The sequence below is a fragment of the Heterocephalus glaber genome, unplaced genomic scaffold, assembly GCF_053883595.1.
Source record: "Heterocephalus glaber isolate CG9 unplaced genomic scaffold, H.glaber_assembly_v1.0 deba00001461, whole genome shotgun sequence".
Lineage (NCBI taxonomy): Eukaryota > Metazoa > Chordata > Mammalia > Rodentia > Bathyergidae > Heterocephalus > Heterocephalus glaber.
Genome location: NW_028258308.1, coordinates 24,553,105 through 24,577,895, shown reverse-complemented (window position 1 = coordinate 24,577,895; position 24,791 = coordinate 24,553,105). Strand labels below are relative to the sequence as shown.

Below are 24,791 nucleotides of genomic sequence, written 5' to 3'. Positions count from 1 at the left end.
AGGTGATGACGCGCGCGCAGAGGGGGCGGGGTGCGCGGGAGGGGGCGGGGCACGCAGGTGACGAGGGTAGGGTGGTGGAGCGCTGAGCCGTCAGACTGCCTGACTGGCTGGCTTGAGCGGCTGGACTCCTAAGCTAGGGCTCCCTGTCCCGGAAGGCAAGTTGCCCTCTCCAGCTGTTTCACTAGTAGAGTGTCTCCCCGAACCCGGCTCCGCGAACCGGACTTGCCTAGTGGAGACGCGGTCCCCCAGCGCTTGGGCCACTGGCGTCTCGGCCCGCTCCTGTGTCTCTGGAGAACCGACCAGCTGAGCAGCTGAGAGAAGCAGGCCAGAGGCTTCGAGGGCCCGGGGCCCGGGGACCCCAGGAGGATGAGCTGGCTCTTTCCCCTGACCAAGAGCGCCGCCTCCTCCGCAGCTGGGGCCCCCAGTGGCCTCACCAGCCTCCAACAGCAGAAGCAGCGCTTGATCGAGTCCCTCCGGAACTCACACTCCAGGTGACTGGTCTCTGCTTTTCCGACTGGAGGGAAAAGTAGGGCGGAGGGCGGGCTGCTCCTAACCACCCTCACGGCGCTTCAGGCCCAGTTCTCCAGCTGTCTCATTTTGGTAGAACTCACTTCTTTGTGGGTAACACTCCTGCTCTCCCTTTCCTACCTCGTGCTTACTCTGCCTCTGGAGCGCCCCTGCCTTCGGCCCCACCACTGCTTAGCGCTTCTGCTTCTGACTTGGTCATCCTTCATGACACATCGACCCTGACAGTAATCTCGTAGTCTTTATAGCCAATATCCCTAGGTATCACTGGTCTTCTCACTAATCTTTCCCTTTGTGCACCTGATTGCAGCACTGGCAGAATTGTTAAAATATTATATACTCTTGGCTAAAGAGAAGTGTGAAGAGTAATCTCCCAAGCTGCACACAAAGTGAAAGAAAAAAACTGCTGCAAAATCAAAGGAGAGGGAAGCCCAAGTTTTCATCAGTGACTTCTTCAAGTAACAGTCAGTCAGCCTGGTCCAGTAACCTCTCCCCATGTCGCAACTGCTGCTGTCTGTACATTCCTCATTTCCTTAATAGTCTTGATTTCACCCTCAGTAGTTGCTTTATATTCATCTCAATTATTTTGTCTCCTTATGAGGTTTTCATTTCATTGTGGGCAGATTAGAAATATTTTGCACTTTAAGTTATTTTAACTGTTTTTGCTATCATCTGATTTGCTGCAGCCTTTTATGTTGCAAATGTCTGTGGCCTCTAATGATTTTCAAATATAGAACTGCTTAGCTGGGTGTGGTGGCACATGCCTGTAATTCCAGCACTCAGGAGGCAGGAGGATTGCCTCGAGTTCAAGGCCAGCCTGGGCCATATAGCTCAAGGATAGCCTGAACCACAGAGCAAGACCCGTCTCAAAAAAAGGAGAAAAAACTGCTTTGTTATATGAGTTTTACAATTATATTTACTTAATAGTTTTACAACCTGTGTTTTATGTAAAGATGCCCACATGGTTAAAATCTAGACATTTTAAAAATCTTTTCATACATTTAAAAATAAGTTTCATGAGAAAATTGAACAATTCCTATTGAACAGACTATTAGGGGCTATTTTGTCTGTTACATTTCAGTATTTTTCCCCAAGCAAGTAAGTGATAATCTAGGAGAGTTTAAAATTAAACATTACTAAGAGAAAAATTCCCTGCACAATCAGTTTAGCCAAAATAAGGCCTTTTGCTGACTGAACTTTAGGTATTTCTTGATTCTTTGTCTCAATTATCCTTGTTCAGAACTTTCAGAAGGAAAAAATGTGGGATTTTTAACAGAAAAGAGTGCCAGGCTATTATTGGAGACTTTTATTTTAAAACTAAGTTCATAAAGTTCTTACAAGTGTAGGCAAGGAAAGATGTGAAACCTTTCCACACCTGTCTTAAAGGTAACAGCTATCGTTTCTGTAACAAAAGACATTTACAACAGAAAAGCACAACAAATTTATTTCACCAAAATTTTATTTGACATGAGAGCCTTCAGAAATGACAATCCAAAGGCCCAGGAAAAACTCTTTATTTTTATGCTTAGGTCAGATGAGGAATGGACAGCTGTGTAGAAATATGATTTGCAAATGGGTCTGATATAATGGTAATAAATAGGAGTGGGGAAACACTGAAAGAGCTGTCTATTCAGATCCTGCGGGACCTGTGTAGCATTCCTTCTTCTCAGGTACGAATACCAGGCAAAACCCCTCTGGAATGAGGATCTTCTAGGGAGATCCCAAGGTTTTATAGCTTGCCTTGCAGGGGGAACGTTCTAGTTTCATTGACCCTGCCTTGTAGTCAGGGAAGGTTGGTTTTTATGGCTGCTTTGGGGAAGAAAGGTGAAATATGAAGACAGGAGAGAGACTTTTCTTCTGGGACCTTCTACTCTGTTCTAGTTTAAAGTACTTAGCATGCTGAAATGACAAACTTTGGGTTATTTTCTGAGTCCCAACATAGGTTCATTTCCTAAATTATGTTCTGAGCTAACCTGAAAGAAATACTCTTACAAAATATGATTATAAAATAGGTGACTCAACAAACAAGTCTGTCCCCTTAGAAGTTGTCCCCTTGGAAGACTATATAATGTACTATCCCTCAATTGCAGAAACACTTTTTAGAACCACACCTTTGGAATTAATTGCTTTTAAGCCTTCGGTACGTTCTGATAAATATTAGTGCTGGAAAATTTTTATTTTTTGAGGTTAGAATTGAACTTTTGAAATATTTTTAAGTCCCTTATAGCTAACCCTAGTAGAAAAAGTGATTGATCTAACCTATGCTTCTGTCCTCCCAAATAAAATTTTTGTAAAGCAATAATTGTTCATCTAAGGAGTTCTGGAGTTGAATGAGAATAGTAAATACCTTGAATTGAATGCAGAAAGGATGCATTTATGTTATTTTTTGAACCAGAAATTTTGAATTTGTGACATTATCTACATATTAGGATTATGAACATGTAACTTTAAATATTTTATTGTGTTCTTTTATAAAAGTTTTACTTAAAATATTTCACATCTACAAATTATGCTTGGATAATTCTGGAGACATTTAAGTAGGATATATGCTTTCAGTTTTCAAAGAATTATACAGTCCCAGGGGAAAAAAAAAACATTGCCATCTACCCACTCATATTCTTCTTAAGTCCACTCTTTTACCTTTTAATTAATGACATATACTTTTTTTTTTTTTTGGTACCAGGGATCGAACTCGGGTCCTTGCGCTTGCGAGGCAGGCGGCAGAACCACTGAGCTAAATCCCCAGCCCCAATGACATATACTTTAAAGCTAGCTTTATTGGCCAAAATAGTTATACGCTTTATATTCAAAGATTTTTGTACAAACACACCATGATTGGATATTCTGAGAGGCACTGTATAAAAGTTAAAAGATTGTTTCAAAAATTTTTTTGAATCATACAAAGTCTTGCTAAATAATAAATCATCTGAGTATAGTAGCACACTGCCTCACTTGGGGGGCTGAGGCAGGAAGATCACTGTGAGTTGGAGGCCAGCCTAGACTACATATCAAGACCCTGTCTCAAAAAAACAAAAAAAATAGTGTTTTCTTGTATGCTGCCATCCTCTCGTGTGTCATAGTCTCTTTTTTGTTTTTTCAAATGTAAGGCCAGGGCTGGGTGTGATGGGCATGCCCATAAGCCCAGTACTTGGGAAGCTGAGGCAGGAGGATTACTGGGAGTGCAAGGCCAGCCTGAACGTAGAGTGAGACCCTGTCTCAAAAAAAAAAAAAAAGTAAGGTCAGTAGCTCTCCCTGACTGTGAAAGTATCCAAAGATTTTTTCTTCTGCTTTACTGAGTAAACTTTTCCCACCCTAACCTCTCATTTCCCTTCCAGCTTTTATCTGTTTTCCAGCTCCATTTCAATAGTTTCTTTACGTCCCTTTCCCTTATGGATATTAATTCATTTTCACTTTCTCACTTCCCTTAAAGGTTAATTTTTTAAATTTATTTTTAAAATTTTTTATTAGTACATGTTTGCAGTACATAATGATTACAAAATTCATTGCGGGGAGTTATATGTACATACAGTATCTTAATTCTTTTTACTTCCTTTTTCCCACCCCTGTTCCCTCCTTCCATCTTTTAACATTTGTTTTTAACACTAATGGTTTTATAACTTTTCTTTCAAATATTCTCTTACAGTATAGCTGAAATACAGAAAGATGTGGAATATAGATTGCCATTCACCGTAAACAACCTGACAATTAACATTAATATGTGAGTAGAATTGTCCTATTTTTAATGTAATAGATTTTAAAATTTTTTGTTTTCTCTCCTTAGTTACTATTAGAAATAAACTGATTAAAGTGGACTTATTTTAAGTAACTGTAATCTGTAAAATAGTATGTAATTTAGTGAGACAAAAAATTTAAAAGGCTCTTAACTTGAAAAAAAACCTCACTATTGTCTAGCACAGTGCCTGCACATAGGATGCATTGTTAAATACTGCATGCATAAATGAACTGAAGCAGGGATATATATCTCTCCCAAACATTAAGCTATGTTAATTTGACATATGATCTTTTTGAATCCTCATAGTAGGCCTGCAAATTAGGACAAATTATAGACACATGGTTAATAAATAACGTAGTCAGAATACAAACTCAGATTGGTTGACTCTAAGGGCCCTTTTTTTTTTTGGTACCCGGGATCAAACTCAGGACCTTGCCCTTATGAGGCAGGTGGCAGAACCACTGAGATAAATCCCCGGCCGTAAGGGCCCATTTATTGCCCCATTTATCAGACTAGTTTAAAAATCTTTGGCTTTGGTTGTCATCTTCTCCTTTTTTCTCCTTCTCTCTTCCTCCTCCCCTTTCCTTCTCCCTCCCTTTCTTGTTTTTTGGTTTTTGTTTTTGATTTTGTTTTTTTGAGCTAGTGTCTTGGTATGTAATTCAGGCTGGTCTTGAACTCATGACAAACTTCCTGCCTCAGTTTCCCCGAGTCCTGGGATTACAGGCATGCAGCACCACACTTGTCTTGGTTTTCTTCTTTACAGTGCTGCCAACAAATAATTTTCTGAGCCAACGGGGAAATAGAGGCAATTTAAAGGGAAATATGCTGAGTTTAAAAGATTTGGAAAGCATGTTTCTGTATTCAGTAAATTCATTTTTTAAGACTTCATCTGCTAATCTTAATTTTGCAGTACTGCAGAAAATGATTAAATGTTTCACTTTTTATTGTATTGATTGTTTCTTTGGTTTTGAGACAGGGTCTTACTGTGTAGTTTAGGCTGGTCTTGAACTCACTATGTAGACCAGGCTGGCCTTGAACTTATGGCAATCCCCTGCCTGAGCCTCCCAAGTGCTGGGATTACAGGCATGTGCTACCACACCAGGTCACTTTTTATTGTATTGAGTATTAACTGTATTTTACTTGAAACCATGTGGTTGACCTCAAAGTTGGGAAAGTGGTGTTAATTAGGACAGAAGGGAGTCGGGTAGAACCAAGGCATGATGACAGATATACTATTTTAACACTAGTACTTTCCATTTTATCTATTTAATCTTTAGAAATAGAACAGATTCTGAAATAATTATTGGCAGTATCTCAAAAGTTTTTTTAAAAAGCCAAAGAAAACTGGGCCGGGGATTTAGCTCAGTGGTGCTGCCGCCTGCCTTACAAGTGCAAGGTCCCAAGTTTGATCCGCGGTACCAAAAAAAAAAAAAAAACTATATGGCCAGAACCTGTGATCTAATAAATGGCCAGATTGTGTATGAGTAACCTAAAACAAATGTCTGGTATAATTTTTAGCTGAGATTTTTGTATAGGCTGCTATATTTTGTTTGAAAGCAATTAATTGGAGTGGTATGAAGACTTCCATAATTTAAGGTGTCCACATTCCACATTAAGGAGGCTATGTATTTTGAGTCAACTAAACAACCATAACAGAGCACTTATTACCAGATAATTAATCCATATATATGTTCAAATTTAATTTCCTTTTAACTTTGTTTTAGGATTTTGACTATATATTGTGACGTAACATTTGCTGATTTTGTTTTTCATCTTTACCAGATTACTTCCTCCACAGTTTCCTCAGGAAAAACCAGTGATCAGCGTTTATCCACCAATACGACATCACTTAATGGATAAACAGGGAGTATATGTTACCTCTCCATTAGTAAGCAATGTATGTATGTTATAATTTACTTCAGAGTAATATAACAAGTGTGTTACTTTTCTATTAAATGTTTTATAAACATGAAATACAGTTAAAGTTTCATTTTAGAATCAATAATTTTCCAAAATATTTTATGGTATATATTAGATAATACGGTATTTACTTAACACTATGCCTTGAAGTTCTTGGATATGATATGGCTGGTTAGCATAAAGGACTGTAACTTAAATCTACTTTCAGTATCTACCTTTGAACTCTCTAGTTGTAAACCGTGAAATGTGGAAATATTTTACCTCTATTATTGATTGAATGAACTTCTAACCTGTTTTGCCAAATGCCAAATATTTGTAGTATCGAGCCATAAGAAATGTTGTAAATTGTATATCACTCTTATTTTGAATTGACACAGTATCTTTTACTTTTATGTTAATTTTTGACCTGAAAAGTAGGTTAATATTTATAATGACTCTCATCATTGAGATTTCATAATATTTTTTAAAGGAGATATTAATTATCATGTATTGCTGTAATTTTCAGTTTACAATGCACTCAGATCTTGGAAAAATTATTCAGAGTCTGTTGGATGAGTTCTGGAAGAATCCTCCAGTTTTAGCTCCTACTTCAACAGCATTTCCATAGTAAGTATATTTATAATGAATAAAAACTTTTGCATATATTTTCATTTGCCATATAAATCAAAATATAGTATAAAAAATCAAATGATGTTGAGACAACCCTTTGATTTCTACATCCCAAACTTTATACATATATATCCACACTTTAGAGGCAACTGTTTTCCTCTTTTAACTATTTCTTCTAATATGTACCTTTATCTTCCTTAATAATATGTACATGGTGCTGTCCCTTGATTCTTTAATTTTTGATAGTATCTATTTACCTACTATTATAATAGTAAAATATGTACATGCTGCTGTCCCTTGATTCTTTAATTTTTGATAGTATCTATTTACCTACTATTATAATAATAAAGGCTTTAATTATTTTTCATAAAACTTCTCTTCATTCTCCCACTGAAGTTACATCATTTTTTTATTAAATCCATATTTACTGTTTTTATTACTTTGACTTTTACTGTAAATATTCATTGCTGAGCCAAGTATGCTACCATTTTTACTTTCTTCTGGACCTAATAGATACCTCAATTTTTTATTGGTTTTGTTTTCTTAGATCTTAATTTTCCACATCTTAAATCTTAAGATCTTAATGTTCCAGTGAAATTCATTTTAAATGTTTATAATATTACAAAGTGTTTGTTTTATGGATGCAATATAATTTATTACTAGTAAAACTTCTTTGATCAATGTTTATTGTTTCTAATCTTTCCTAAAAGACTCACTCTTCTTCATTTTCCTCAGTGCTACAGTAAATATTTTTCCCAGATGTTTGCATATTTGTTGAATAAATTCTGGAAGTAGCCTGCACATTTACAGTTTTGACAAATACTGCAAAATTGCCCTTGACAGTAGTTGTACCAGTTTCTACTCCTGTACACAATGCATCTTTCTCCATCCTCTTTTTTTAACATGGTATATTGTCAAAATGGACTTTGCCTATTTATAGGCAGCAAATCCTATGTTAGCATAACTTCAGTTATATTCACCTTACTAATAATGAAGTTTAGCATCTTCTCCTATGCTTAAAAAATGTTCTTTTTTTTCTATAACCTGTATATAGACTTCTGTTGTTATTTATTGGTAGTTCTTTATTAATTTGTATGAATTCTTTACACATTTGAAAAATTATCCTTTTATGTGTGATACAAGTTTCAACATTTTCACCTTTGTCTTATTTTTTATAGTGCTGGGGATTCAATGTAGGGTCTTGGGCAAACTAGATAGGCACTCTACCACTGAGCTAAATCCCCAGCCCTATTAGTTTTATAAAGAGCTTGTCATACAGTATGTTATGGAATGTATCATTATTTTCTCTTATGCCTTCTGAATTGTAAGTTCTTTCCCAATTGTAAGTTCTTTCCCAGTGGTTTCTTCTAGTTCTTTTTAAGTTTTGAAAAAAAAATTAAATCCTTGATCCATTATATTTTTATCTTATTGTAAATGTGAGGCTCTGGCTGTAATTTAATTTTGTCCAAATAGCTCAAGACTATTTATTGACTATTATTCACTTATAGGGGAGTCTATCTCTATTATATCTCTATTATATCCCATATGTGTTTAGGGTTGTTTTTGGATTCTGTTTTTATTTCATCTATCTGCTTATTCATTTACCTGTATTATGGTTTTTAAAATTATTAAGGTTTTATAATTTAGTTTGCTTCATAACAGGGCTAATATCTCTGTACTCTCCTTTTTCAGATTTTTTGCCTTCTATTCTCACTTTTTTTTCCATAAAAATGTTAGTATCGCTTGTGAACACTTCAAAATCTGTGATAAATGATTTCTTCCAACAAAACTTTCAATTCTGGTTAATTTATATCATGAAATGAAATAATAGTAATCCTACAAAAATTGTTTAGGTTTTATGCATTTTGGAACATGTTTCAATACAAAGTGGAATATTTTCATGGTTAATAGAATGTTTAAGACATAACTGTAAGTCCTTTACTTTTTTTTTATTATTAGTCCTTTACTTTTTGCAAGAGAGCAAGTGACTCATATGCACTTATTGTTAATTCAGGTATTGATATTTAGATGATTTTCATTTAGGAATGAATTACCTTAATTCTTTTATAATTGTTTTCTTTAAACTTATCTAAGGGGGAAAATGTTAAATGTAAAATATTTATCTTGCAAAAATACATATTAACATTATTTTTTGATTAAATCACAAATATGTAATTCCCTGTATATGTAATTATATGAATTATGTGTGTGTGAATTTTTTTACATTTTAATACTTTTAGCAGCTCATCTGTGCGTTTAATTTTTCTTTAATATTTTCTAGAAAAGCAGTCTTGGTTGTCAGTTAGATTTTTCCAAAAACAGTGAAAGCTAAACAGCATCCACTTGAATAAATTTTCTGAATTGAATGGTTTTTGTTTCTTTTTTTTTGGTACTAGGGATTGAACTCGGGACCTTGCGTTTGCAAAGCAGGTGGCAGAACCACTGAGCTAAATCCCCAGCCCTGAATTGAATGTTGTTTCTCTGTCCCTCTGTGAAGAATCTAATCAATGCCATTGAATGCTGAAAACTCAGAAATGGCCTCTTTATTCACTTTAATTCTTTTTTTTCTTGGTACTGGGGACCAAACTCAGGACTTTGCACTTGCCAGGCAGGCACAGTGCCAATGGGCTACATCCCTCGCCCAATTCACTTTTAATTTTGACTAGTTGAATTTTATGCTTTCTTGAGCATTTATATTTTTCATAGGAACCACAGTTCTTTTTTGGAGAGGGTTGTATTTTTGTCACTTACTGTAATATCTAATCATCACATACGTATAACAAGTATCAGCTGCCAAAGACAGATTTCCATCTATGGAAATCTATGACCATTGTTATTTAGAACAATTCATGGATAATTTTACATACTTTACTCTTAACATTTCCTCTTTTCTCTTTAGCTTGTACAGTAACTCAGGTGGGATGCCTCCTTATGCATCTCAGCGCTTTCCATTTCTTCCTTCATACCCTCCACAAGAAGCTAATAGGACTATCACTCCTTTATCTGTTGCTGACACTGTTTCTTCTTCAACAACAAGTTATACCACAGCCAAGCCTGCTGCTCCTTCATTTGGCATCCTTTCAAGTCTGCCTTTGCCCATCCCTACAACAGACACTTCAGCACCGGTCAGTATCTTCACTAATCTATGTTTTGTACCTGTACAGTATGCATTCAGTCAGCAAACGTTTATTATTATGCTCCAGCTACTAAACTAAGCACAAAATATAGAAGTATTAAATCACATTTTTCAACTTTCATTACAAACTCAAAGAGATAACCAACAACTAAATTGCAAATAAGGAATTTCTAGAGACATTGTAGAGTTATGATAGAGACATAGTTGAGGGAATGGTCATTGTTCCCAGAGACTAAGATAGAAGTAGGGCTGCCTTTATAAAAATGTAATTCTGATTTTTTTTTAAACCACTTTTTCATCCCTAGTGCCTCAAACTACATGGAGTACAATAGCAGATGCTCAATAAAAGTGAGGTAGATGAATGAGTACATTTATGCTTGAGGCCAGAATGGGGGAGGGAGTCTTGCTTTGTAGCCCAGGCTTGCTCCAGACTTTCAGTCATCCTCCCAAGCAGCTATGGTTACAGGCACATACCACCACACTCCACTTTGGAGGCCAGATTTTAAAAAATGGTTATGGATTTGCAAGAATAACAAGAGGTTATAGAAGACATTTTATGTGAGACAGTAACATTGACAAAGGCACTACAGTATAAACCAGATGGTATTTTTGTAAAGCCACCTATAATCTGTCTGGCTGTCACACAGGATGTAGACAAAGGCACAAGACATGATCATGTAGGAGAAACAAGTGTCAGATTAAGGAGGGTATACATAGCATATTAAGGGCTTTAAGCATCCCATCATTTAAAAATCATATATTCTGAAGCTTATAACTTGAAGTGTGAGATGTTAAAAAGGGAAATACTAATACTTTGTGCATAAAATATTTTAAAGTATTTAGAAACTTTCAGTTTTAACCAATACTGAATATCACCCATAGTTATCATAAGTATTATAAAACTGTATTATATCCAACATTACTAATTTCAGAGTATATAATCATTTAGTATATAGACTGAAGAGGACAGTTTTTTCAGAACTTTTCATCATTTTGTTAATGTTATGAATCAACTTAACTACTATAAACAAAATTACAAAACAACCTCTCAACAGAACAAAAAAATCATATGTATTCTTTTTTATATATATATTCAAACAATGGATAGTGTATTTCTCATTATCCTACTGTTTCATTTAACTTAGATATATAATTATTCATCCTGCTGACAGTTTATTGAGGTTTTTTTATATTTGATGTATTTCACTTAAGAATATATTCGTCTGTATCAATGAAATCTATAGATAATTCTTCACATTTGTCACAGATGCATTTGAGGTTTATTTTATAGCTATACACTTGACCAAAAAGAGCTAATACAGGCTCTTTTAAGATCCTAATTTAAAAAAAAAAAAAGTTAAAAAAATGTAACGTTACTGAAAAAAAAAAAGTAGCCTGAAGGAAGAAGAGGGGCATAAGAACAATGGGAAATACACAATTAACATGTAGTAATGGAAAACAGTTTGGGGATGTAGTACATTTAAATTACTTTTATAAGTAAGTGGGAGGAATCAAAGAGATGGCTGAAATTTAATACCTTGTAAAACTCTTCTTTAGATAAGCCAAAATGGTTTTGGTTACAAGATGCCAGATGTCCCTGATGCATTTCCAGAACTCTCAGAACTAAGGTAAAAACTTGGAGAGCAAAACTGAGATTGTTTTCTATTTTATTTGTAAATATAAACCAAATCATCATTTTATATCCATATTAAATAAAAATATTTTTCTAAATCCTCACTGTTCCTATACTGTAATTATCTTGGTGGGAAAGTTTTATAAGTCAGTTTTAAGTCTAATAGGTTGTGTTTATTGAATAACTAGTCTTTACCCTAAATGATATAATGGTTATATCTATACCCTAGGAATGATATAATGGTTACCAAGGTAATAAGTCCTTTCTCACATATGACTTGCATTCTTTGAAAACTATTTCTGAATACAGTATTCCTGATGATTTCAAAGTATATCTTGTATTAGATCTGCCATTGTTCCTTTTAGTAGATAAGCTTTGTACATAGAGAAATAGATTAAAAGTTATTGTTAAGTATTAGCAAGCTGTTTTTAAAGAGCCCACATTTATGGTAAATAAGTTGGTAATATTCAACTTAAGGTACCATTGTTCATGGAACACGGTTTCTCTAAGATGCTTCATGAACAAATTGTGACCATCCAATTTGGGGAAGCATTGTATCCCTTCAGTTGTACCCAACTGAAGGTTTATGTTCCTCAAAAGGCTATATTAGAACTGAATATAATTAAATTTTTTGCAGGATTTCTATTTGTTTTTTGTCTTTAGAACTATTTCTTACCAGGCTTGTACAGCCAAATGTCCATGAAAAATTCTATAATTTAAAAGAAAAAGTTTATCTTTATTTAACTCAGTGATTTACAGTCATTTTTTAGGATATAGTGACTTTTTGCTAGTAATAAAAAGTTAATGGATATTTATAGTATACTACATACATCTTCAGGGTTTAGTAAGAATTATAATGTTCACAACAACCCCATGAGGCAGGAGTCCCCATTTTATAAAAGATTATCTTTCTTTTTTCCCGTTAAAAAGTTCTACTTTAAGCCAGGTATGATTATGCATGCTGGTAATTCCAGCATTTTCTGGGAGGCTGTGGCAGGAGGATTACCCAGTGTGGGTAATTTAGACTCTGTCTCAAAATAAAACATAAAAAAGGACTGAGGATGTAGCTCAGTGCAAAGACCCTGGGTTCAATCCCCAGTAATTAAAAGAAAAGTATTTTTCTGTTTTAAAAAATTTATATCACAACTACAAAGAGGTAAAGAAAATAGTATAATGAGCCTCCATGTGTTCATCATTCAGAATCAACAGTTAAGAACCTCTTTGTTTTCTGTATTTACTTTTCTGTGTGGCTGTCTTGAGCAGCTGTGGGCTTTTGTGAATGTGGCTTATTTTAAAGAAAATCCAGATCCTGTATTATTTTCATCCATAAATTCTTGAGTAAATATAAAGCAAGCACTGAGTAAATTCAGTCTCTCTCTGACAGTTTGACTCTCTCTTCCATAACCCCAATCAATATCATCATCATACTTTAATAAAGTTAGTAATAATTATCTTACTTCTCCAGGATCTTAATTAAATCTTTTTATTGGTAGTTTGTTTGAATCAGAATTCAAAACAAGACCCACCTATTTCACTTGAATACTGGCTTTATTAAGTTTCTTTTAATCATAAATCATTTCTCTCCACCTTTTACACACATTGATACATACATGTATTGATATATAACACATATATATGGATATATATACACACATACATGCATTATTACACATTTTTGAAGACATTGGTCATTTGTCCTAGAGATTCTCCCATATCCTGTTTTTGCCTAATTGATCTTTGTAGTACCATTGAAGATACTCCTCCATTTCCCATATTCACACTATTGGTGGCTAAAAATGGGATATTGATTAGATTTAGGTTCAATCCTTTTGCTAATTAGTACATAGTTATTACATCACATAAGGCAGCGGTGATGTCTGGTTGCCCTATTTATAATGACTTAAGATTAGATTGGGTTGAAGCCCCTAAAATGATTGACCATGAATTATTTCATTAAGAGTTGCAAATGTGATTTCCCTATTTTATAAATCCTACTGCCAGAATTTATTAGCCAGATTTCTTTTTGAAGGGCTTTCTTTAATCAGCCAAGTTATAATGACATACATCTCATAATGGAAAAACAGGATTAATACTTTTTTCCTTTTATTTATCAACTCAGAGTAATGAGCTGATGTACCAGTAAGGTCCAGAAGCCCTATTGGTGAAACTTAAATCGGCTTTTGTATCATTTCGAGCAATAGGAAAATACTGTGGGCTCAGCATGAACCATTCTTTTCCCAGACCTGGAATCATCCATTTCTCTGTAAGGGCACTTGTTATTTTTCAAAATCACAATATTCTTTCTAAGATTATTGAGTGCAGGTTAAGTTGTTGCTTTTGTCTTTTGTTTTGGCTTTTTATAGTTATTTTGTATTAGGATATATCATGCCAGAATGTACAAATACTGTTTTTTAATAAGTCTCTTCAAATAATACTTCTCTGGATGCTTAAATGCCTTAGAAAAAACAGACTCATTTACAAAGCAACCCATTTGTTTTGGAATTACAGAGGCTGCTTTTATTCCCTTTTTGTATTTTTTATAAATATATAATGTTTTTATATGGTTCTATAGTCAAAACTACAAGATATATTCAAAATATATTTTCATCTGTGTCCCCTCTACCTAGCTTTCTCTTTCACCCTAGATAACCATTTTTGGTTTTGGTTTAGAATTCCATTATTTTTCTTTTAATATTTTATGAATACATGTATACATCTATATATTCACAGACGTATATGTATCTATATCTTTTATTGTGACAGCCATCTGTTTATTAGCTAAATAGACATAGAAGTGAAAATGGGAGGCGGTTATGGTTGCTCATGCACCCTACCTTTGTAGTCTTACAGTAATTTGATACAGTAGCACAGACTACTTACCTTGTAGAATCTAGGGAGATTTAATTGACCATGTTTTGGCCAATGTGTCTCTGAAATTAGGCATTGACCAGGTCTCAAGCTGATAGTAGAAGTGTCTCCCATGAAATCTTCTTACAAAACAAAATTATACTAGTTTGGTCTTTTTCTGACTCTGTTTACCTCCCAACAACACACATAATGCAAGAAGAAGGTGAGAATAACCTGTCTGTAGACTTTTACTTCTTTGAATCTGGTATAATGCTGATACGTTCAGTATTGTGTCTGGAAGAAATACATAGCATTTTTTTTTTTTCTAGTATAGAGGATTGAACCCAGGTCTTCACGTTGAGCTACATCTCCACCCCCTATTATTATGATTATGATCATTATTATTATTATTATTTTTCTCTGTATGGGGATCAAACTCAGGACCTTGCACTTGCCGGGCAGGTGCAGCGCCACTGAGATAAATCCCCAGCCCTATTGTTGTTGTTGTTATTATTATTATTATTATTAAATATTTTGAGACAAGATCTTACTAGGTTCCCTAGGCTGGGCTTGAAATTGTGATTCTCCCTCAAACTCTCAGAGTGCTGGGATTGCAGGCATGTGCCACCATACCAACTTTTAAATAGCTTAAGTTTTGCAAATCATTAAGACTAGTTCCTATCTAGGAAACTGTAGAAATAAGTGATAATCTAAAGCAATCAAGCAGAATTAAGAAAAAGTATGTAACTATATTACTGCTCTCCTATTTTAAGGAGCTTCCGCTGAATTAGGGAGAGAACTATAGTATATTAGTCAGCTTTTCCATGACTAGGAAAAAATGCTCAACATCCACAGTGTAAAGGAGGAGAGGTTTAATTTGGCTTACAGTTTGGGAAAATTCCATTCATGGTAGGCTGGCTCCAAGCTAGAAAAGGTATGGTGGAGGAAAGCTGCTTACCTCGTGGCAGCCAGCAAGCAGAGAAAGAAGCAGGTTCCAGGGAGGGAGATATACCCTCCAAAGGCACACGCCTAGTGACACCCAGCCTTACCTCCTAAAAGCTCATTTAGCTAGGAGTTTATATCAATGGATCAGTCCACTGATGTGTGTAGCACCCTATGATCCAATTATCTTCCAAAAGCCCCAACTCCAAGCACTCAAAACTTTGGGAGGAAATTCTGTATCTAAACCATAACACATAGTCATCCTTTGTTTTCTTTACCTGAGTTAAATAGACTGTAATGTTGATTTTAGATCACTGTGTAATTGTGAACACTTCCTCACATTTATCACTTTCTTTTTAATTTGTTCTATTTATTGAGACAGGGTCTCACTATGTAGTTCAGGCTGGCCTTGAACTCACTACGTAGCCAAGGCTGGCCTTGAACTCTGGAGATCCTTCTGCTACATCCTCCCAAGTGCTGGGATTACAGGCATGCACCACCACGCCTGGCTTCACAGTTGTCACTTTAAATAAAGTGGATATATTTGGTGTATCAGAATTCACTTCTCCAGATTTTGTTGAGAATCTTGTTTTTTCCCAATTTTTTTTTGTTAGTATATGTTTGCAGTACATGATTACATTCCTCGTGGGGAGTTGGTACATGTACATATCTTAATTCTTTTTTCATCCCTTCCCCTTCTCCTTTCTTCCTTCTTCCCTTTATCTCTTGATGTCCTTCGCATTTGCAAAAGATCTATCTCCCTATTTCCTATTATCTTTCATTTTGCTCTTTATTTATATTTCAGGTTTATCATTATAAGAGTTATGCAATTAAGGTTGTGTGTGTGATTTGTTTCACTTAACATTATCATCTGAAGATGCAACCATTTTCCTACAGATGATTCAAGTTTATTCTTCTTTGTGGTGGAATAGTGCTCCATTGTATATAAATACCACATTTTCTTTACCTAGTCATCTGTTTATGGACATATAGACTGCTTCCAAGATTTAGCTATTATGAATTGTGCTGCTATAAACATGAGTATCCATGTATCTCATTAAACTAAACTAGAAATTCCATTCAACCGAGCTATTCCCCTTTGAAGTATCTTCCCAAAAGAGAATGGTATAGTCTGCTTTGTTATACTGTGACTATGTTATTTGGTCTTAAGATTACAATTAGCCTTCCTATATGTTTATGTAAAAATTATTTAGAACTTTATCAACTAAATAATGATGAATATCATTATGGAGAAAAACTAGATGAATAATATTCACTAACAGTGTTTTTTCTTTTATGTTCTAGTGTCTCGCAACTCACGGATATGAATGAACAAGAGGAGCTATTACTAGAACAGTTTCTGACTTTGCCTCAACTGAAACAAATTATTACTGACAAGGATGACTTAGTAAAAAGTATTGAGGAATTAGCAAGTATGTCTTCCTTTCCTTCAATTTGTGTTTATTGAGGAAAAAAAATATGATTACCTAGAAATAAACCAGAGATTTACCTTACAGGAAAAAACCTCCTTTTGGAACCCAGCTTAGAAGCAAAAAGGCAAATTGTTTTGGATAAGGTGAGTTGGTAATTATTTTTAAGGCATTTATACAATTTAAAAATAGAATTAAACAGCATTTTTTATTTTCTTCTTTAGTATGAGTTACTTACACAAATGAAATCTGCTTTTGAAAAGAAGATGCAAAGGCAGCATGAACTTAGTGAGGTAAGGTTGTCTAGTTCTTTTCTTTTCCCAGTAGAACTTTTAATCCTAAAGTCCATGGGCCAAATTTCTACTCCCATTATTATCAGAAACCATTTGTTAAGCATCTAACTTTGTAAGACTTAATTCCTTTAAATATAGATAAACAGCTCTCAGTTATGAAATTCTATAAATCTGTGTTCATGTAAGAGAATATCTGATTCTAAAACAGAAAAATATGAAAAACTCTCATAAATAACTTCTGAGTGAGTAATGGAAGCTGTGTAACTCTTACAACAAAAAACTTTAACCTTAGGCTCACTTGTAAGAGTTCAGATAACTTAAAAGAAAAGCTAGCAAATCAAAAAATATAATATATGAAAAATATTTTATAAAATGTAACCTATATTTGTGAAAAAATCTTTAAAAAATAAAAAAGAATGGAGGGCTAGGTGCAATGGTGCAGGCTTATAATCCCGGCACTCAGGAGGCTGAGGAAGGAGAGTAGCTGTGAGTTTAAGACTGGGTGGGGCTACATACTGAGTTCAAGGCCATCCTGAACTATATAGTGACATCCTGTCTCAAAAAACTAAAAAAAAAGTAAGAAACATAGTTAATAATATGTTCTTTTAAAATTGAAATTTGGAAGGTAAGGCCTATGTATTACAGCATAAAATAGAAGTAAAACAAACAATTGTCAAAAAAGGCTATTAAAAGAATATAAACTTATGAATTTCACATATCATTTCTTAGAATAAAGAAATAATACCTCATATTGAGCAATTAATAATGTGCTTTATATTATACAAAGCGATTTACTTATTATACATATTGGCCCATTATTACCCCAAACCCGATGAAGTAGTTTTTCCCCCTGTTTTCCATTTTATAGATGAGGAAATCAAAGCACATGAAGCTTGAATAATTTCCTTGAGGTCATGTAAATAGGAAGTATAAGAATTAGGGATTAAACCTCAGCAATCCAACCTCAGAACCCCTGTGAGGGTCAGCTGAAGTATTCTTCAGTACACTTTGGAGCTCAGTAGGTGTTGAAGAATCTTTCACAACAGTCAACATCATTCCTTACACAAACTTCTAGTAAAATACAAAAAGAAATTAATTTTTATTTAATGAAAAGATTACAAGCCAACAGTAAATATCATACCTAATGCTTAAGCATTTGCAGTATTTTGTTAACATTAGGAATAAGAGAGTAATGCCCCATTATCACTGAGATGAAACATTGCTTAGTAGATTCTGAACACTGCAACAAGACAAGAAAAAAGAGGCACACTATAAATGAAGAGGTAAAACAGTTGTTTACCAAAACTCAATAAAAAATCCTAGAGAAAAGTCTCCCTATGTTCCAGCAATTACTACTGGAAAAATAGAGAAAAAACTCATTTGCAACATCAATAAAACAAAAAAATGCTTAGAAATGAACTCAATGCAGTGAGAAACTTTAATGAAATTAAAGCAGACTTTTTTAGAGCAACGTAGAATATCCATAGAATGAAAAGTAGAGTATTACGAAGATTTCATTCTTCCTAAAAAAACTTACAAATTTTCAATACATTTCCAATCAAAATCCCAAAAATATTTTTAAAATATCTTAAACAGATTTATTCTAAAGTTTATCTGAAAACTAAGTAGATTAAGTAGAAAGAGGTTGAACTAAAAGAAATAATAAGAATCATTCTTTTTCCTATATCAAAATATACTGTAAAACATTATTTAATGTGGTACTTTTGTAGGAAAAAAATAATTCTGTGGAAAAGGCTATGCAATTCAAAAATAGACTCGATATGTGAATAATCACTGGAAAAAATTGAGGACTCAACAGATTATATAATTGATTATTCAGTATCCATTCTAAAAAATGTTAGATCCCTATGACATAAAGGACATAGAAAGATATTACAGATAAACTGTTTTCAGTGGAAACTAAAAGTCAACTAGCTCCTAAGATTTTTTCTAAAGATTATGGTGGAAAAAAAAATCTTTCTAAGCATAATAAGAGACAGAAGCATAAAGAGCTGACAAATTTGACTATATACAAATATATAACTTCTATATGTTAAAATTCATAAAATTGAAAGTGAAACAAAGAACACATTTGTAGCATATATGACACAAATATTAGTGCTAGTGATCTGTAAAAAGCAAAGGAGAAAACAAGAAACTTAACCAAAGGAGAAATATAAATGTCCAACAAATATTGTGCCTTAACAGTTACTCTTACCCCTGAACGTTTATATAAGAATTGCTTAAGTGATTATTGAAACATTCAAAAATTTAAAAACAAAATCCATTTGAATTTTGGTCTTCTCTCTAGAGGTACTCTCTACATGTGCTCACTTAAGTCTGATGAAAATGAATCCTCTATACTCTCAAGTGTAAAAACCTCATCAGTAGACTGTAGGTTACACGAGTGCAAGGATTTGTCCTGTTTAATTCTCTTCTGTATTACCCAACACCTGGTCCAGTGCCTAGCACAGAGTAGGTACTCAATAATATTTAAGTAAAGCAAAACATTTGGATATACACTATACTTTACTCTAATCTTTTCAAAAGCAAAATAAAACATTGCCCATATGAGCCAGACTTGTAAAGACAGATAACCAAGCCAGGCATGGTGGTGTACACCTGTAATCCCAGCACTCGGGAGGGAGGCTGAGGCAGGAGGATCACTGTGAGTTCAAAGCCAGCCTGGGCTACATAGTGAGTTCAAGGCCAGCCTGGGCTACATAGTTCAAGGTCAACCTGAACTACATAGTGAGACTCAGACCCAAAAAAAAAAAAATGAAAAATACTTTTATTTCCTACATTTAGGTCTTTGAGCCACTTTGAGTTAATTTTTGTCTATTAAGTAAGATAAGGGTCCAGCTTCATTCTTTTGCACATGGATATTCAGCATTTCCAGCACCACTTGCTGAAAATATTTTCTTTTCCCTATTGAATGGCGTTTGACACTCTTGCCAGAAATCATTTATTATATATGTGAGGGTTTATTTTTTGGCTCTCTATTCTGTTCAGTATATGTTCATATGCAAGTACCATACTATTTTGATTAATGTAGCTTTGTAGTAAGTTTTGAAACCAGGAAATATGAATCCTCCAATGGTGTTCTTATTTCCAGATTCCTTTGGCTCTTTGAGGTCTCATGAGATTCTGAAATATGAGTTTTAGGATGAGTTTTTCTGTTTCTACAAAAAGCACTGCTTAGATTTTAATTTTTAAATCACTTTGGTGAGTGTTGTCATCTTAACACTCATGTCTTCCAACCCATGAACATGGGATGTCTTTCCACTCATTTGTGTCTTTAAGTTTTTTCAGTAGTGTTTTGTAGCTTTCAGTCTTCTACCAGAGTGTCTTCCATCTCTGATTAAATTTAGTCCCATCATTCTTGCTATATTCTGTTCATTAGAATTGAATCTTTAGGTCCAGTCCACACCCCAGGAAGAAGATTAAACAAGAACAGGAATACCAGGAAATAGGGGGTCACAGAGGTCATCTTAGTGGGTGCCATCCACAATCATTGAATTCCAAAATCCCCAGGAAAAGAATTGATTTGCCCAGCTTTCATTCAGTAGTTTGCAGCCAGTGGTTTGGTTTCTGTGTCTACATCATATTCAAAAGCTGAAGACCTGAGTGGGGGCTTTATAAGATAACAGATTTTCACAAGAAGAAGCTATATACAGCATATAACAAGTTGCTTCTCCATTCTTCTGCCTCATTTCTTTCCCTCTTAAGAGTTTGAGTATTATAAACTAATATAATGACTGGCAGGTTTTTTATTTTTGTTTTCAGAGCTGTAGTGCAAGTACCCTCCAGGCAAGATTGAAAGTAGCTGCACATGAAGCTGAGGAAGAATCTGATAATATTGCAGAAGATTTTTTGGAGGGAAAAACTGAAATAGATGATTTTCTGAGTAGCTTCATGGAAAAGAGAACAGTATGTAATACTCTTCAGTTGAGGATGAATGACAACATAATATCAAATTACTTAATTACATTCTTGAGTAAGAAACTTCAGCATGTTACTGAGCTGGAGATTTGAGTGCTATGAAAGGAATCTGAAGAGCCTTTATTGGGAAGGATAGCAACATTCCACTGTCACTTTAAACCTGCTTGTTTTGAATACACAAGCAGGTAAATACTGTAATAGTTCGTTTCAGAAATGGTGGTAACTGTAGCACTCAGTAGTAGCTGGTAAATCAGCATAGGTCTGGTTTTTGTTTGTTTATTTGTTTGTTGGTACTGGGGATCAAACTCAGGACCTTGCACTTTCGAGGTAGCCACAGTGCCCCTGAGCTAAATCCCCGGCCCCTACCATAGATCTGGTTTTAATGGTTGTTGTATACTTTGGAATAACAGCCTGTTTTATAAATTGTTTAAGGAGATAGTAATCTGTAGAGATTAAAAAATTAACTTTAAAAATATTGAGAACAGGGGCCAGAGATTTAACTCGGTGGTTCCGCCGCCTGCCTCCCAAGCAGAAAGACCCAAATTTGATCCCCAGTACCAAAAAAAAAAAAATATTGAGAACATTCTGGAATAGCTTCTGTTCTGCTGATTTTTTTCACTGACTCTAAAGAAAAACCAAAATAACGTCCTTTAATCGAGTCCTAAATATTTACCTAGTTTCTCTGAAACATCACACTTTAAAAATAATCTTTAATTAGTAAATTTTATAAAATATATGTGACATATGTATTGTGAAGGCAGGTGGGAGGCAGATTTATCATCTCCATTTTTTGTGAGTGAAAAAGTTCAGAGAGATAGTGACTTGCCCAGGTTGCAGTAAAAGTAAGGCATTGATTTCTGGTCCATTCTATATTGTGCCTTGAAATTTTTATTTATCTTCATGGTTAACAAGAACAGGATTTTTACCATATCTTAAAGACACAGATATTTGAAATTAAATACTTAGAGAATTGATTTAAAGGATCAGAGTTTGTTTTACATTGACGGTTTGAAGGTAAAGATTATCTTCTACACAAAATTGCATGCTTCTTTGATAGGAAGTATTAGCTACCTTCAACATTTAAAACTTGAAGTAATGCCAGCAGGTTAAAGCTTTCTTACTTAGAATTCCGTTATAACATTTTAAGTAGTAGACATATTTTTGGATAGGTGACTGATATTTTAAATAATATATCTTCTAGATTTGCCATTGTAGAAGAGCCAAGGAAGAGAAACTTCAACAGGTGATAGCAATGCACAGCCATTTTCACGCCCCTCTGTAGGTAAGCCATACTTGAGTCAAGTCTCATGCTTCTTGCATAAGTAGATGTTCTTAACAGTGCTTATTCAGACAGCTTTAAGAGTATTCTATCATTAGAGCTATTGTGTTATGTAATATATATATTTTGTATTATATTAAACATAATATTACATAAATAAACACATAGCCAGTAATCTTTTGGATATTGGCTTAGGTGAGTAGGATTTCTGACTATTATTAGTTCCTTTCTCCCAGCGGTTGTGTAGCATATACCATATCCCTTGCTGACGTATTATTCATAGTCATATCTTTTTTTAAAACAAACTTGCAGTCCCTTTTTCATCGCACACCCAGATTACTCCAGTAATTTTCTGTCCAGTTTTCCTGACTTTAGTGTTCTTCCTACACAGAATTAGCAAAGTGATCTTCCTAAAGTACCACTTGTGTTGTAAAATTTCTCTGTTGCAAAACCTATAATGAGCCACTAGCCAGGACATTATAAGTGCCTCATTTCTCTATGGTTTTAAAATTTTATAATCTGGCGTATATTTCAGATCTTTCATTTTAATTTTCCATTGTCTCCTTGTATTATCTTACATGTCATGTTTTTCCCTCTACCAGCCCATCATTGTTCATGCACTTACCTGATCTCAAGCCCTTTTTCCTTTCCCTCTCCATCTGTTTTGCCTTAGGAATGACTGGTTGGAAGAATAAATCTCACACTAGCAAGCCGAAATAAAACCAGCATTATTTAATAATTCAGGGGTACATTATAGAGCCAAACAAATAAAATACAGCTCAATCACCTGACAGTAAAAGCCCTAGAAGCTACTAAAGAAGCTAACTAAAATGGCATCTCTTTCTGTCACTTTCTGAGGCTTTTCTTCTTTCTTTTATTTGGTGCTGGGATCAGGCCCAGGGCCTTGTTAATGTTAGGCACATGCTCTCAATCACCTTTCACCATTGCTGCCCACATTCCGGTTATATCATCTGACAATTCAAGCAGCCAGTGGAGTCTAACAGGAGTCTCTGGAGTTCTAACACAAATCTTCAGGAAAGAGATAACATCCTGACCTAATTAGTTTGGCCTGGAGATTGGTATTATGTGGTCCTCTGCCCAGCCAACTGAACTTTAAGAAGGAACATGGGAAGTCTCCTAAAAAAGGAAGTGTGCTCCAGAGAAGGAGGTGACATTTCTCATCTCCAGCTCAAATTTATCTGCCTCTTGTAATTCACATTACTGCCAGTTATGAGTTGTTTTATATTTCAAGATTTGTAGGGGAATCTTCTTGAATGTAGGGCTGATTTTTACAACAAATTTGTATTCTCCACAGCTTTAGAAAAAAAGTTGACATTGAAAAATGCTTATTTATATGACCACACTAAAATCCTTTCCTCACTTCATTCCCTCCTAATTATTGCAAAAGAACGTAAAGGGATGAAAATTTATCATCTTAAGTTTTAGATTTCTAAAATTTTCTTTTCTTTCCAGATTTTCCTGAAAACATGAAATGCCAAGAGAAAAATGGGACACAAACCTAAGCACATTGTTTTATATTTATGATTTGCGAGTTGGCATTTCATCACAGTGGCTGAATTCAGAGATAAACAGTACTATGTAAAGTGTATATAGAATGAAGACTGATTTTGTATAGGTTAGAATGATTGCTATGATCTTTGACGAATTTTTCTGCACTATTTGCACTAAAAATGTTTATTTATTGTTGATAAATCCTATCATATTTAAATTTCACTGTGATTCCTCTTATTGATTAAATGCCTATGCATGTAATTTTAGCTAGTTTTCAATATTTTATAAAACCTCTTAATTTAAATTTGTAGTTTTAATTTGAAGTTGCCTCATTTCTTTGTCAAGAATTGTGTGTTAGATTATTTTACTCTTCACCTCTTTTGAAAAACTATTTTCAACTGTGGCAGTATACTTTTTTTTTCTTTCTGGATGATAAAGCCAATTTATTTTTAACTATTTGTAGTGTCAGAAAACACCAAACCCCCCGATATGCCATCTTGAGTCATAACTTTTCATACTTACAATAAATCAAGAGAGTAAACCAGTTGCTTTTATAAATTGTTTTATTTTTAAAACTAAAGATGCATTTAAGAAGCAATACAAGTAAATATTTTATTTAATAAAAAAATACCAAGACAAACTTTTATGCTAGTATTTTTCAAATAAGTATCTGATGGGTATGTGTTTAGATTGTTATACTTTCTAACTTCCAAATGTTACCAATCTTTTTGTTAATAAATAGTAAATATAGATATTAAAAAGTCAATGAATTGTCCCAGCCTTCACTGTAAGTTAGACTTTCCTAAAGAAAAATACAGAGCAGGGTATTCACGTGTGCCACAACAGGCTATTTATTATCTAAAGGTTTTGCCATCCCTGATGTACAGTAATAAGTAAACTTAACATTTAAATTTTACACAATCCTAAATTTTAATGTATTTCACTGAATTTTCTCTTTAACTTGTTCTGCATTCAGCCATTTGTTGTTGT

General features: G+C 34.3%; 1 protein-coding gene across 2 annotated transcripts; it reads left to right on the top strand.

Moving 5' to 3' along the window:
- Window positions 1-34: 34 nt before the first annotated feature.
- On the top strand, window positions 35-24,345 carry Vps37a (VPS37A subunit of ESCRT-I). Of its 2 annotated transcripts, XM_004853086.4 has the most exons (12): window positions 35-491; window positions 4,169-4,243; window positions 6,041-6,155; window positions 6,684-6,784; window positions 9,687-9,912; window positions 11,481-11,551; window positions 16,651-16,778; window positions 16,863-16,921; window positions 17,000-17,068; window positions 20,855-20,998; window positions 22,212-22,292; window positions 23,763-24,345. In XM_004853086.4, exons 1-11 carry the CDS (start codon window positions 367-369, stop codon window positions 22,290-22,292), a joined length of 1,194 nt encoding a protein of 397 aa, XP_004853143.1. In that variant the 5' UTR covers window positions 35-366; the 3' UTR covers window positions 23,763-24,345. The 2 variants fall into 2 exon arrangements, with proteins under 2 accessions (XP_004853143.1, XP_004853144.1); XM_004853087.4 differs by lacking the exon at window positions 4,169-4,243 and having other exon boundaries at window positions 100-491.
- Window positions 24,346-24,791: the final 446 nt, after the last annotated feature.